The following is a 16983-nucleotide window of genomic DNA, read 5'->3' on the forward strand; positions in this document are numbered from 1 at the left end:
AACACTTAATACATTTAATAATAATGATAATACTTCTTTTTCTTTCTTAATAATAATTTTCTCCGTTTATTCTATCCATAATATTCGTGCCAAAAAGCCAATGAAAAATGCAAAACAACTCCGTCAATACATTTTAAGTAAATAGAAGTCCTATTTTAAAGCTAATTCATAGTACAATTTTTCATGGGATTGAATTTAATGAAGCCTGTATAGGTCCACTTGTAAAAATTTATATAAAGCTCTCTGAGCTTAGTACTTCTCTTGTACTTGAAAGTATTTTCCGTACTTTCTGATAGACCAATTAAAATATTTTGCACCTATTCTATATTAAACTCAAAGACCACTTAAGGAATGCAAAATTTTAATGGTACTGCTATTGGTAGTTTAAAAAGTTCCCAATTCTCGGTCAAAAAGATACGAGACATATAAAAAATTGTCACGAATATGAAACAAACCATCACTAAATATAGATTATAGTGCTGCCATCTATGAAATTGAGTTGAAAATAAATTTATCATTGAACCTAATCCTATTGTAAGTAACCTTTACTTTAAATTTATTGAATAAGTAGAAGAATCACAAAATGTATTAGATGTAGAGGAATTCATTTCCTTCCTTTCGTATCGTTGAATATTCTTGCAATTTTCCAAAAATTTTTTAAATTACAGTGCTGCCCTCTATTAAGAAAGAGTAAAAATAAATATTTAATCAAAACAGGATCCAAACTAAATTTTACGAGTAATTAATTGAATAAGAGACTGTACTCACAAAAATTAGTAAAAAATTTATTTCACATAATTGATAATAATATCCCTCATTAAATCCAAATGATAGATATGATTTCAAATTATATCCATCATTTTTATTTTAATAACCAATTTATAAGAACAAAATTATAATAATTTCTACTTATCACTTTTATATTTTTATGCATTGAGCAATAAATATATCCAATAAGAATTTTACTCAATATCTCCAGAACTTTCTCACATTGAGTAAAAATGCTTAATGAGCAAAAGAAACTTAGGGGAATATCTGAAATTAATTAATTAATAATTTCATAAGTTGTTTTTTTTATCAGTTTTATTTATTTATTTTTCATTTAAATATTTTAAAACTATGCATAGAAAAATATTGTTAAGCCAATGGGGGAAAAACTTTAATGATTTTGATATCCATGAGTACTCTATTCAATACACTGTTATCACTTCAATTTGAAAAATTATAGATGTTGATAAATATGAGTATGCTAGTTAAGTGTCGCTTAATATCACACATTAAGTTATAAAATAAGGTACACAAAAAACGTGTTTTATTAACATAAAAGTTATTTTTTTCCTTTTGATTTAAAACCCTTAGATGTACTTTTTATTCTTAGCAATTTTTATTCTTAGTATTATCTATAACTAGTGAAGAGGATAAAAAAAAAACACCTGTTCATTCATTAAGTTTAGTTCCTCGAATCAAAAATTTAAACATTTTTTAGAGCTTACTGTTCTTAAAATATATCAGTTATTATTTAGTTAATAAAATTAACATCAAAAATTATTTTTTAAAAAAATTTAAAAAGAACTTTTTATTTGCACAATTAGCTCTACAGATAAGATGTGTAACCAAAAAAAATTTGAAACAATTTATAGAGAAGAAAAAAGTACTAGAATTTCTAGGTCATTACAAACTGAAATACAAATAAATGGTATAAATTGTATAATAACTTTGTACGCAAGATTAATCCCGAACTTCCCATACAATTTTAGAAATTATTCTAAGTTTTCAAGAATTTTATTCAGCTATGTGTAGACTTAGTCAAGATCACAACAGTAACTATTACTAAATAATTTAATGCACTAGTTTTAATTGAAACCAAAAATATTTTGTATTGTTTTAATTTTAACTTTAGTTTTTTGCGATGGTCAAAATTTTAATTTTAACAATAAAGCACAAAATATCATTTATTAACAAAAAAAGCATGTTCCTAACATGGCCAATACACCTTTTCAACACAATTTATTTTATTTATTTATTTTCATTGGGAAGTAAGGTTTACTGGAAAGTTAATGTTAAATTTTGATAAATGGCCTATGCACAGTTCTGAAAATATCAGAATTATTGAAAGCATAATATATCATACATTACGCAATTTACCGACAGAAATGAAGACTAAAATTAGCACACCGGCAAGACTTCGTGTTTTATGACTACAAATCACTGCCTAGTTCATCCCTAACTCAACAATAGTTATTAAAGCTTGTGTAAGGTGTTTACCAACACTATCACCTTTATCTTTAGATCTCTCATCCTTTTTTTCCCAAATATTTGGTTTTAAAAAAAATTTTTATTTTTTTGATAAAAATAAAACTTATAAAAAAGAATATTTGAAAATTCTGAGAGGGTAATTTTCAAGTTTCCTAAAAATTATAGAAAGATCAGGGAACAAGATGACACTAACATAATTTGGTAAATACAACTAAAATTTAAATGTACAACATTTCAATTTTCATTAAAAATTCAAATATATCTGCACAAACTTTCCAAACAACCTATTAGTAAAAAAAATTAAAAATATTACAAAAAGGCTTAATTTTCACCTTCTTTCGTTTCGAAATAAATGCTTTAAGGAAAATCAAGATGAATCAAATAAACATACACTTTTTTCTGTATTGCAAAAATTTATTGAACAAATACTACAATACAAAAATGTAAAACATATTTGTTATGATCTGTACATTCATAAAAAATTATCACTACAGATGTTAAGTAATAAATTGTTCCCATTAAATTGTAAAATTAAATAAAATTGTTCACAAACATTTAAAACCTTATCAAAAATAAAAATTACGAAATTTTAACAAGTTTGTTCTGGAATTGACAATTGCCAAGGCAATGCTACGTCACAAATATGAAAGATTGTTCTATTTGTCCATAAATTGAGAACATTTTTAAAGTTAACTCCTAACAAATGTATTATGAAAAATAAAATAGTAATTGAACACTGATGATGTAAATATTTCTCCAAACATTACTCTCCACTAAATGCAAAATAAGTTTGTAAAAGTGCACTTTAAAAGTTTTGCTGCAAGTTTAGTAAAATTACATTTAAAACATTAAATGTTTTATTTTTCAAACTTGCATATTCATTCAGTGTGTATATTGTTTATAGAAAATAGTAATATTGGGATAATATATAGACTTCTAAATAGAATGCTATAAGCAATTTAAATAATTTAACATTTAACATTAAATTGACAACAATTATTCAATAACAATTAAAAACATTGATTTTTTTTTTTATTTTAGTATATATTCAACAAATACCAATAATACTAAAATAAAAATATTCTAATGATTCATCATTTTTATTTAATATAGTTCGTATCTTTACAAATGAATCAAAGTTTGAGATCATAATAATCCTGTTATTATAATATTTCAACTGATTCAATTTGTAAAAATGTTGATTATAATATTTAAATTAATTTTTATGCTAATGAAAAATCATCAGATAAAATTATGAAAATTATTGGATAAGAATTAAAAAAAAACAAGCCCGTGAATAAATTAAGATATTTCTGAAAAGGTAAAATTATCAGTAAAAAAAAATTCTTTAAGCAACTTTTTTTTGTTTGATGTAATAAACAAAGACTAACAATACTGAACAAAATAATCCTGCCATTTTAGATTTCGTAAATGTTCCATTTGTAAAAAAAAAATATTAATTTTTAAACACTTATAAAAAATATTTTGAAAACATTATAAAAGCATTGGATAACAATCAAAAAAATTAACTAATTTATTTTGGATTGGGCTTGTAAGGTTTCTCAATTATGAAATAATAATTGAATTACTTCAATAATTCAAAAAGGTACAATAATAAAATAATCTATGGATTTTTTTTTTTAAATTACGAAGCACTAATAATACTGAAATAAAAATATTCTAAAGAATTTTTTTTCAAATTAATATAGTTTAAATCTTTACAAATGAAGTACTTAAATCAAAAGTTAATTTGAGATCATAATAACCCTGTTATATGTCTTTAAGTTATTCAATTTGTAAAAACCTTGATTATAAAATCTATATTAATTTTTAAAGCAGTTTCAAACACTTTAAAACACTTATGAAAAATATATACAGTTTTAATACATAAAAGTATATAAAAAATAATTTTGTTCAAAATTAAAAACAGTTTAACAGCATGCCTACTAACAATTGAATCATAAAGAGTACAGAAGTACATATATATTAATATAAAAATTTTCTATAAAGATTGTAACAACAATGAAATATTGCTTTACAATAAAAACCCAACTTTCTAACAATATACAATGTGATGAATTTACAAATGCATCATAAATACAATGATTCCTTCTTTCTATTTAAAATGAGCATTTACAATGAACAAACATTTTTTTACATTTCATGCACATTAAAATCGATTCAATTTTAATTAAATGGCACAATTATAATTGCTCTATTCAACAAGTGCAAGATATATTCAAGACAAAATACTTATTGTAAAAAATAAAGCTAGCTCAATTTTTTTAAAATCTTTAGCGAATATAGTCTTAGGAAAATTAGTGGCTTAGAAAAAATTGTAAGGTATTCAGCATAAGAAATTTAATAAATTTCTGCCATCACAATGTACAAAATTATGCGCCGATTTGTAATTTAAAAACAACAAAGCTGCATACTTAAAACAGTTAGAAAACATAAAACGAATGTTTTTAACGATTCATTTTTTCGACTTCAACACTGAATGCAAATACTTATTATAGTTTTTTAAAAAAAAGAGGCATTTTTCTAATTTCACATAAATTAAACATACAATTAAACTTTAACAATGAGTGATTCACTGACAAAATAAAATCTATTTACAATTCCTGCTGTATATAGAATAAATATCTTAAATACACAACTTGAACATCAGAATGTATTTCTGTAATGTGCGATAGTGAATACAGCATATCCAGGCACTTGGAAAACAGATAATTTACATTTTTAAAAAAGTATCTTAAATGAACACAGCGTCAGGAGATTGCACAATGGGCGTAGGCCTGGCATTAGTAGTTTTTTTATGCTGTAAATGTTCTACAGTGTGCTGTTGGAGATGAACATTGTGCCCAGTAGGACTGGCTATACTCTCTGACCAATCAGAGGCAGAGTGGGGTGAAGAGCTGGACCATTGCCCAGGAGATTCTGGGGACGGAGTTAAATAAGTCTCTGGAGGATGATGATAAAGTGGCGTTGATTCACCACCATTAGAGCTGTGTTGAGATGGGGGTGTGGGATAAGTATATATCTGAGGATACAGAGGTGGTGCTAAATTGTTTCCAGTACTCTGCAAATCTGCAGATGGTTTAGGATAATCATAAGTCAAGTTGCCCCCACCCTGGGTATGAAACTTAGTAGTTCGCTGATGATGTGCAGTCCTCATAGCTGCCATATGTGTGGGTGATGTAAGCAAACCAGGACGCTGCTTACTAGGAGACACTGATCTGAAAGGTCGAGGAGGTGGCACAGGATTTTTAGCTGGCACGGAATTGTGCCTCACATGACGAGCGGGTACGTTAGGTGGACACTGATCTGTATAAGATGGTCGAGAAGTGACATAACTTAAAATATTATTCAAATCACCATATCCTTCCCTAAACGAAGACAAATGGTCATAAGAAGGTACTTGATGATTGCCTGCATTGGTCAGTTGTGTGTAAATTGGTTCTGAACTGTCCATGCCACCTTGGGTGAGAGCAGTAGGGGATGTGAGAGAATTCGGAGAAAGCGAAGGTGAACCATCCATGCCTGGAAGACCCATGTGAGAGATATCTTTGCGTCGTTTTACAGATGGCTTTCGTCTAAGGTTGGCATTAACTGTAGAATCACTGTTGTCCCTGAGAGCTGAAGAGTCATTGCACAACTTGTTCTTTCTTTTCGTTTTGGATTTGGTGGATCCATGCATACCAAGTAAAAACAGTGGAGAACCCTCTTTGAATTGTCGGTTGGTCAAATGAGCTGTAGAAGGGATAGAGCCTTCAAGCAACTGTACAATGTCATTATGAGAACGCTCCCTTGCAATATGGATTGGTAACCTGTCCATGTGGTCTGTTATTTCCTTATTCGCAAAATGTTCAAGCAGTATTCGAGCTGCTTCCAAGCTTCCTTCTCTTGCAGCTAGAAAAAGAGGAGTTTCTTCTTTCTCATCTTGTGCATCCTTATTTGCACCATGGGAAATAAGTAAATGTACTGCATCAACATTATTCACAGCAGCTGCCCAATGTAAAGCTGTTTTACCTACAAATAAATAAATTTTGCTTTTAATTACTTATTCCAATTATCAACATAGCTAGAGGGAGATAAATGTAGTAATTATAAAAGTAGTGAAACTGTGAGGATTTAATTATCAACTACATCAATTTTCATCTATCAAAAGGTACCGCGAGATAAAATCGAGCTAACAAGTCTTACATACTACTGAATTGGTACTGAATATTAGTAGTGGTAGTTACGCCACAAAACAATAAATATTAAATTCCTTACCATAGGTATCAGAAGCATTGACATCGCATTCAGCATCCAACAATAACTGAACCATATTCTCTATTGCAAGGCGTGTTGCAAGTATTAAAGGAGTTGTGCCATCGTTCATCTTTGCATTTAAATCAGTAGCTCGATTCCTTGCCAAAATCTGTAGAGAAAAAAAAGAATTTTCTCTTAAAAGTGGAAAAATATGCATAAAAAACATTTTATTTAAAAAATTTTACAAAAAAAAATTACAATTGATTCTCATAAAGGGTTTAGTTTCTAGTAATTTACACTAACATGATTCAAACAGAAACTGTATAATCAGAAACGTGCTAAAGGATTTAGGGGCCTACAAAAATCTATTTATCAACTCTTATAAAGCTATGCATCTTACACTTGTTCTAGCTATTTCCTATCATGCATAAAAAGCTATATATTAGCTACAGAAGTTCATTATTGTACAATTTTTAACAGTCCCTAGTTTGCAAGATTAATTATTAGTTTAATTTGGAAAATTTTTTAAATTGTCAATAGCAGTAAATTTCCTTGGCTTATAATCATGTTTAAAATTTCTAAAAAGGTTTGGAATAACAGTTCAACAACTTTTCAACACAAATTTGTTTGTGAAGCTTTTTTCCCATTTGATCCAAGCTATCGAATTTAGTATAAATAAATAGTTCAAAAATGATAGAAATTTAAACAAATCTATAAATTTTTCCCTTTTTTCAAAAAAAAAATTAATTCTTTAGAGCAAGTTTAGAACAGTCTTATATGAAATGCTTGAAGTTACATTAGGAACTTAGTAAATAAGAATTGGAGTGGCAAGACACAATAGCTTTTGATTTCTATTTTTTAATTTAAACTCTTGTAACAGCTTTGCATTATAATAGCTTGCATAGTAAATTTCATGTTGTGTGTCTAGACCAAGGATAGATGATATAAAAAAAGCGTGCACGAAAAAAGAATAATTTAGTTTCATTTTACCTGAAAGACACCTTGAGCATCGGCAGCTACTGCTGCATGCAAAGGGGTACGGCCAGTTATATCTGGAGCATTCACATCAGCACCATTATCCACCAAACTCTTGGCAGCATCTGCTCTTGAGTTCCTAGCTGCCAAGTGAAGAGCTGTTTCCCCTAAAAACAATTTAAATATTTAGTTAAAATACAATGATACTTCGGGCTTGCTTGACATATTTTATAACAATCAGTACTTGTAAGTATAGCTTATACTGTTTAATAACTTATTAGAAGCACAATTTTGCTTTTCTTTATTTTTCAAAATTTGACATAAAACCTAAAAAAAAACATAAAAAATCTATTTTTGACAGATATTTATTAAATATAAAAAATATATAAAATTTATTATTTTAGATTTAAAAAAAAAACAAGTTATAAAACCTTCAATTTTGTTTCTTAATAATGATGAAAAATGTAGTTTAAGATAAGAAATAAAAAGCTAGAAAAGTACAGTCTAAATTTTGAAGGCCTAAGAAGTCCTAAAATTTCCTTTAAAATATGAATAAGAGCTTTTGAAATAGCAACATTTTCTAATGCTAAAGAATTTTAATCATATCTCAATCATTTCTAAAATTTAATTGCTCCATAATTAAATATTTATTGTGCACATTCTAAATGCAGAATCAGGATACAAATTTCTTCAAAGTTTGAAATAAATGTTAAATAGAAGAAAATAACATAGGAAATATCATATAAAAAATGACCCAATACCAATAAATAAATAGAATATTTAGGAAAAAAAAACAACCTCAGAATTTCAAATAAGAAAAACAGCCTTAAAATGAATTAACAGGAAATAATCGGAAATGAATTTAAGCTTACAAAACTACTAAGTTATTAAAGAGAAACAAAAATTTAAATATCATCGATGAAAAGATAAATTACTAAAATAATAATAAGTAATAACTTACTGCTTTTTTCTGTGACTGCATTTACATCTGCTCCTTGGTTAATTAAATCTTGTATCGTATTTCCTCTGGATCCATCCTCATCAGAAGTACTTTCATTATCATAGCCATCTTTTCTATGAGTTGTACACATTAAGGGTGTTAATCCACCTAAAAAAGTATTTTTTATGAATGATTAAATGTTTAACAATAACCAAAAATCACATATCTAAAACTCTTAATGACCAATACCAATTTCTATATTAGAAAATTTACATCATACTAAATCTTAAAAAACAAAATACAGAAATCATTTTAAAATAAATTATTTGTAGTTTTAAGCCTTTTGCTAGTTTTCAAATTTTTATTAATGTCTATTGCAGAGACATATCAATTGCCAATTTAAATAGCAAAATCCAATAAATATTTGAATTCGCACTCTGTTGATATCTTGGTATTCATTTCAACTTAAATTTTTTCAGGATGCATAGCCAAATTTTTCAACGAAAAATAAGCACTTATTATTAGTGCTATAAACATTTTTATTAGTGCACAAAACCTATATAACTAGGATATGCGCACTAATAAAAAATGTTTCTTCCTATTGTTGAAAGTTCTTGATATATATTAACAAAATGGAAAATAATTTTCAAAGAATTTACATGATTATGTTAAAATGACTAGTTTCTGACAAAGAACTCTTTTCTTGATTAAATTAGCTACCATAAAAACAATTTATGCACACTTTAAAATACATTCAATATTGAGCGGCACATTTTATTTTTTAAATTAATAATTAATTTAATTACGTAAAAAAATTAATTCAAATTTATTATAAATTCCAAGTATTATTTAAAAACGTTATGGAGTATATATTTTTTTAGATTTAAATATAAGTTTTTTATTAAAGCATATACAACAAAACATTGACAAGATTAATATTATTGATCATACTGATTAATAGTTTACAACTGAAATTAAGAAGAGAAAAAAAATTTCATTTGCTATTAGGGAAAAAAAATTGGCAATGTATAGTTGGTCCCAGTGATCAGTAAAAACTCAAGAGATTTTTCGGTTCAATTTCAGAGGGCAGAAAATGAAGCCTGAAATTGAGAATGTCTTGCAAAATGCAACAGAGTTGCACATGAGAGTGCAAGAATCCTTCCCACTGAACCAGCTCAGTAAACACACATGCGGCCCAGGAAATATTTCATCTAACATGAAAAATGATTGCCGGACCAACGGTAAGCTGAAATAGATTATGTTTGAATGGATTTTGAAAACGTTCAACAGAACAATGTGAAAACCAAGGTTTCTGCAAAATTCGTAGCGAAAATGGATGTGGGAAAAAAAAAACATCTTTTGGAAAAGGGAAAATTAAGCATTTTTAATAAACACCCAATGAAAAAAACACCTTTAAGGGCTTTTAAGAAACGATAATCAAAAATGAGCAACATTAAGCACTTTTTAAAAATGCTACGCACCCTATCCTAGCATGAACGAAGATTCATTGGCAATTATTCCTGTACAGAAAAAATTCACTGTACATTTTTCAAGCAGATGACAGAGAATTGAAAAATATGATTACATGAAATTAAAAGTTCAGCAAACTGCATAATATATTGTCCTGTGATAGGTTGTGTTATTCCAAATAAACTCTTTTTTTTTTCCCTTGAAAATGAAAACATGTACTAAAAATTTACAAGGTACGAAACGATGAGAAAGATTGGTGCCTGAAACGCACCAAAATCGTAAAATATAAATAAAAGAAGAAATAGAATAGACTTAAAAAGTAATCTCTTTTTGAATGGAAAATACCATTCAAAATAATTTTGATATTGACTACTTTTTATAAGGAATATTCAACAAATAGTTGCAATACTTACCAGGACCTCTAACATTCACGTCAATACAACCATGATCCATGTCATTCTCTCCTTGAGGTGGTGTTAAGGCTAATATGTCAGGGTTTCTGATATCAGCAGCATCCAAGTGTTGTTGAGTCCACTTTCGAGAATCGCTTTCATCGTATTCAGGAGGAGCAAGAGAACTTTGGCTGTCACCAAAACTGTCGTCTTGAGATTTGTCACTTTTTAGTCTTTTCATGGGAGGGTGATCCAGAGCATCATCATCACTCCATTGATCAGAAGGGAGAGAAGGAACTGGTGGTGGACACACGTTTCCATTCATGCTGATATCTACTCTATTTGATGATGCCAACTTGTTTAAATTTCTAAAAATAATAAGTAGGAATTGATCAGTAAGAGAAAAGTCATTGTTAAAACTGCAGTCTAGATAACTTTGTTTTGATGACAGGAGTATTGTACTTTAGAAAAATATTTAAGATAGTTTTTATTCGATATAAAGTTTTTAAAAAAAAAAATTATTAAAATTTTCAATAATACAAGTTAAACAGTTTCAGAATTACTCAGTCCGCATCATAATTTTAAAGAATATAATTTGAGAATTATGTAATTAGCCATTATCTCTTTTTTCTAAAATCATCGTTTTTTTATGAAATAATTACAAAAAAAAAATAAAGAAGTAGTTTGTTTTAAAGTTAAGGTACATCAAACTTTATAAAAATTATTACCTCAAAAAGCTGTTTTTATTTTGATTTTAAGCACTTTTTTTTGTATTAACTAAAAATGAGCTAATATAAAATTTTATTAGTTTTTGAAAGTGTTTTATAATAAAATTAGGCTAATAAATATATGCACTTGAAAAATAGTTTTATATACCTACAACAACAAATATATAAAAACCATAGTATATATTTTGAGATTATGATATAAAAATTAGTTTTGTTTACGAGTGACAAATTTATAATGTAAATAAAAATAATTAATAATAAAGAAAAGTAACAAATCTAAATTATAAATAAAAAATATCTATCATGAAATCACAATAAGTGAATGTTATGAGTTTTATTACTATATTAATAGCTCAGTTCATTAATGGCAGTGTTTCTGAAATTGAGGATTGCGACCACCTAAGGAATAGACAAATCGGGGAGGTTGCAAAATTAAAAGTAAGATAAGCAACACATTTTATCAGACTCAAAACAAAAATACATTTTAAAAAATTAAAGTAAAAGTTATTATAGTATTACTGATTACATTTTGCCGATTCATCTATATATTTAAGGGGATGGTTTAGTTTTTTTAACCATTAAAAGTTTGCTCATTTGGGTTTCCATAATAAAAACAGAGTTTTTATTATGCTTCTAAGTGATAACAGACAATTTCTGCAATTAGTTTTTAATGCCACAGTAGACAAAAAGCCTTTTTCAGAAAAGCAAAATGGCACAAAAGGAATTAATATTTTCAAGGCTACAGAACTTGTACTTACTTCAATAGGCAAGCCAAAACTTATTTAAAGTACAATATGTAACAGCTTCAAGCAAGAAGTCTGAAATTATTTTATTTTTCCTTTTTTTTTATTTATTAAGGGTTCAATGATGAAAAGAGGTTGGAAAACACTGATCTAAGGTAACAATCACTACTGATAAAATTGAAGTAAAACAAGAAGAAATATAATAGAAAGTACGCAACAAACCTCATCTCTTGCCCATCTGGTCCTCGACGATGTGAACTTCGTTGTTGACTTCCACTCGTTCTAAAAAATCCCTCAGGAAACCAAGTGATACCTCTCACTTTTTTGCGCCTACTAATTAGAACTCCCATCAAGAGGCCTATGAGGCAGATCACAACAGCTATGCCAACATAGTAAACCATATAAGGCCTACTTATCTTAACAGCAACTGTCGAGTCAGAGTCTTCTCCAGAAATGTCTTCAAATTGAAAAGCAAATGCTTGACGGGCTTGAGTCGCCTTCAAAAAATTTGCAGCCTAAGAGAGATAAAAAAAACAATTAAATTTTAGGGAAATATATCAAATCATGACACTAGGTACACATAACTATGATTGAAACATTTTACTCTTTAATGATTTACAGTTATGAAAGGCTTACTTTGGTTGATGATTGAAAACATTCAGCTGCTGCAGTTTTGGTACACCTTCTGTTGTCAATTTCCATCACAACTTTAGTTCTGTTTAAAGAAAAATTATAAATAATTTAACATGGGAAAACTATTCAACATAAAACTCAAAATCAATGAAAAATTAAGGAACAAAATTGTAGCTCTTCTTGTAGCTCCTTAACAGATTATTATAGGGTTTTTAAAATCAGAGAAACAATAATCTATAGCAAAAATAAGGTCAAAGCACATTTTAATATTAACATTAAAAAAATTTTTTAAATAAATGTTGGAAAATTAATTATGAAAGTTTTTTTCTTTAAATAAAAAGTTTAACTCAATAAACTTGTTTTATCATCGTTTTCTGTCTACAGTTACTTATTTAAAGAAAGTATAATTAAAGAGCTGAGAAGATGGAAGTTTTAACCAATGTAGCATTACAAAATATGTGTATATAATCTTGCGTCAAATTCCCAGGACTAAAATCAAGACAAACGAAATATTCCAATCATAACTTAATAACAGCTGGTGTTCAAAAAAATTTAATTTCTTTTTTTGTTTGTCAATGGGGAATTAAGTGGCATTTCAGTGAATTTAAATAAAATTGCCTTAAAGATTATATGTTGACAATAAGATATAAAGATCATCATTATTTCGCATCTGCAAGCTTCAAACTGTTAAAATGTCTAGAGCTCATTTTATTTGTCATGGCAAGCCTCTACACTTTTTTTCTATAAGTCTTAATCTCATATCATAAAACTTTTTATTAGTTTTGAGAAATAATGTTTTTAATTCTACTAAATTTAGATGTTCTGGTGCATTTCTTTTGGCATACTTTTAATTCAGAAGTTATTTATGACAGCATATAACAAAAGTATAAGGTATTACTTACCCAGTTTTTGGATGCTTCTTGTGATGGTGACTGACAGCAATATCTTTTGCTTGCCAGCGATAAACCATAGGATTTCCATATTCGTCCTTTTTTATACGGACAATTGTCCTTAATGCATGGCCAATCTCTCGCAAGAAGGATACAGAGTTATTCATGAAAACCTAAAAATTATTATTTTATTAACACATGATATAACAATAAAAATCTGATGATTGTGATAAAATTTATTAATTGAAGATTTTATTTAAATTTACATATTTCCATAAATCTGAAATATGATAAACTAAGACGAAAAACATTTTTTCTAATCTAATATGTAATGTAAGAATCTTTATGTTTAATTACAGTTTTTTTTTTTTTTTCATAATGCAGTACAATTTAAAATGCTATAGTGTTGCTCAATAAATTATAATTATTTTTTATAACCCATTACAAAAAAATGTTGTATTCTTAGTTAAATTTTTTTAAAGTTACATTATTTACATTGTCTGAAAGCAATTGAAGCTCTTTTCAGAAAAACTTGTATAAAAATTAATTTTTACTTCATAAAACAGTCTCTAAACTAGCATATTTTTTATGCAACTAATTTAATTATTTAATAAAGATTTCCCTTAGCATAATAACATATATTTTGGCTTCATTGTTCAATATATTGTACAAATTAAGTTTTAGAATTATTTCAAGTAACTCATTATAAAAACAATTTATTTTACTTTATAGATTTCATACTGATATAATATTAAAAAATTACATCTTAACTTTAAATAACCTTTTAATCAAGACAATTTTTCAGGCATGGCAGTAGTGGCACAAAATAAAAATCTTTAATTAAGTTTAAAAATACTAGCTCCTTATTTGATATTCTCACAAAATCTCACTCTAAGCTCATTTTTTCATACAATCAATGTTAAACTAATAAGTTAGTTATCTCAAATTTAAATAATAAATAACAAATAAGTTTTTCCTTAATGTCATCTTCAAGCTTTCTCCTGAGAATTTAATTCTGTTCTCACATTTAAGATAAATTTCACTCAGCTTAAATTCAAAAATAAAATAAAAATGTACAAAATATTTTTGGGAAAAAAATACTAAGCATAAGTATAGATATAAAATCTCAGCATAAATATAAAATATTAAGCATATTTTCCTCGTGTTAGATTCGTTGAATTGTAAATAATGGACATCATTAACCATTAATTATACTTATTTTCAATATCCAAATACAAATAAGACTTTCATAGCGATTTATACACAATGTTTTCACACAGCATGAATAAGTTGATGTTTTCATATTTTATTTAATATAAATGTTACTAAAAAAGTTTAAAAATCAAAAAACTTAAAAACAAAATATTTCAAAAAAATTTAAATAAAATATTAAAAAATAGTTATAGAATAATTACCTCAGGTTCCATTAGAACAATTGTAACCAGTGAACCATCAGCAAGCATTGGTGCCTCCGACTCGCAATCCAAACCATCCCAGTTACACTCTTCATTATTACATCCATAATCACAATACCCATTAGCATAGTTCTTAAGACAATAGGTGTCATAATGTTCACTAAAATACGTAATTCAGAATAATTAATTATTAATATATATATATACATATTGAAAACAAATAAAAATTTTAAGTTTCTCCAGATATTTAAATATTTAAAAAAAAAAACTTTTAAATGTTAAGCCCCTACACAAAATTGCATTGAAACATGAAAGACTAAAAATTACTTTCCATTTGAATTACAAGGAAAAATCAAATTTTCAATGCAAGCATATCACCTTTAAAAATTTTTGAATAAGCTTGAGCTAATAATCAAAGGATTGACAATTTTACAGTTGAGAAAAGTTTACACATGAATTTAATTTTTAAAAAAAAAATACTTAGTTTAAAAAGAAAATCTCCTTTGAATTAAAAAAATAAAAAATTTATAAAGAACTGATTGTATATTAAAACTGCTAAATCATAATGACTAAGTTATCAGTGAATCTCAAATTAATTGTTCAAATTTAAAATTCAATTTAAAACAATCTATGCAGCTACATTTTAGGTACTTACTTGCATGGAAGAAGCTTTTGTTCACAATCAAAACCATCAAAAAGACAGTCAATATTATTACATTCAATGTTACACTCATCATTTCTAAACACATCCCAGCAGTTAATGGGAGCAGTACAATTCCTCCAAGGATTCATTCCTGTAAAAAAAGTCCCAAATAAATTTAGTTAAAAAGTACTGTAATGTTATTTTATTAAATAAATTAGATTTAACAAATTTAATTTAATTTTATTAGTTTGGTTTTACTAATCCAATTAAAGTAACAAAAGCAAAAAAGTTTAAATTAAATTATGTGAACAAATTACAGCATGATTAATTTGCAGAACAAATATAATCCAATAATACATACCCAAAGAGCAGTCACCCCCATCATAATTACATTCTCTGGAATTGCATTCTTCATTGCATTTTCTGTTTCCTGATTTCTTATAGCACTCATTCAACTCGCATAAATCCACAGGATCAATGTCATTAGCTCTCATAATTGTAACAGGTTTCAGATATAATCCAATTCCTCCATTAAAAGAAGAATCAAAGACACTGCAACGAGCACCGTTCCAATTTGGAGGGCATTCACATTCATATTTACCTAAAATTAAATGTAAAATATGTAAATAACAAGACAAATTCACTTACATTTTTTAAATATTTTTTTTAAAAAATAATAAAATTTTAAAACAATATTTTCTCATTTACCCTCAGCTATATTGTACATAATTTAAACAAAATGACCAACTCACAAAGTGGATTAAACTAAGTCTGGCAAAGAAAAAAAAAAGAGAAAGAGTATTTCAGGAAATTGCAGAAAAAAATGGAAATCAGAAAAAAATATCTAATGGTGTATTCTCTAGAGAGATTATATAAAATCAACTACTTGTAGAGAGATTTCTATACAGATAAATGTGCCAAATTGAAAAATGGCCACCTGGAATCGGCGAGAATGTGGAAATGGCGAATGAGGAACTAAAAACATTGAAACTCGAAAGTGTAAAATTAAAGGGGAAAGTCATTGCATGTATAATTTTTCAATAAAATCCAATTGCGAGAACCAGGCAATAACACCTTCGCAAATGCAGTTCATGTAGCTAAGAATAAACATGGGAATTTCCTCCATTTGTGAGCCTTTTATTCATAAAAAGTATTTTTCCTATCTGCTGAACAGAATTCTTTATAAGTAATATTTCTCTAAAAACTCACTCATTCTACTAATGATAAAAGAAATCATGACTATTTAATTTGTAAAAATGCCAAAATCAAAACTTGATAAAACCAAAATTTTAAGCATTTCAATTACTTTACAAATTTAAAATTATACAAAATACACCAACTTACCAATTCTATTATGACAAGTTCCGCCATTCATGCATGGAGATGAAAGACACTCATTGTATGTATCAATTTCACAGTTGCTACCTCCTGCACCATTTGGGCACACACAAGTGTAACTATTCTTTCGCACTCTACACTGTCCACCATTCTTACATGGATTAGCAATGCATGATGTATTAGCATATGCACACGTCTCCCCATGTAAACCCTAATAATAAAAAAATTCAAAGTTAAATATTACAGAATACTGAGATTTATTTTTGCAATAACTTTTTGGTATTACATTATTAAAAAATCTCT

General features: G+C 27.3%; 1 protein-coding gene across 1 annotated transcript in view; it reads right to left on the minus strand.

The window, feature by feature from the left end:
• Positions 1–2649: 2649 nt before the first annotated feature.
• Positions 2650–16983, minus strand: part of LOC107442769 (neurogenic locus Notch protein) — a 128288-nt gene continuing 113954 nt past the window's right edge. The window contains exons 21-32 of the mRNA XM_016056409.4: positions 16687–16891; positions 15704–15943; positions 15355–15493; positions 14700–14859; positions 13297–13457; positions 12398–12476; positions 11984–12276; positions 10312–10658; positions 8450–8596; positions 7504–7655; positions 6535–6682; positions 2650–6288 (exon numbers count right to left, since the gene is read on the minus strand). Coding sequence (XP_015911895.1) covers positions 5012–6288; positions 6535–6682; positions 7504–7655; positions 8450–8596; positions 10312–10658; positions 11984–12276; positions 12398–12476; positions 13297–13457; positions 14700–14859; positions 15355–15493; positions 15704–15943; positions 16687–16891 — 3348 coding nt within the window. The 3' untranslated portion in view covers positions 2650–5011. The remainder of the gene's footprint in view (positions 6289–6534; positions 6683–7503; positions 7656–8449; positions 8597–10311; positions 10659–11983; positions 12277–12397; positions 12477–13296; positions 13458–14699; positions 14860–15354; positions 15494–15703; positions 15944–16686; positions 16892–16983) is intronic.

The sequence above is a fragment of the Parasteatoda tepidariorum genome, chromosome 8 (genome assembly GCF_043381705.1).
Source record: "Parasteatoda tepidariorum isolate YZ-2023 chromosome 8, CAS_Ptep_4.0, whole genome shotgun sequence".
Lineage (NCBI taxonomy): Eukaryota > Metazoa > Arthropoda > Arachnida > Araneae > Theridiidae > Parasteatoda > Parasteatoda tepidariorum.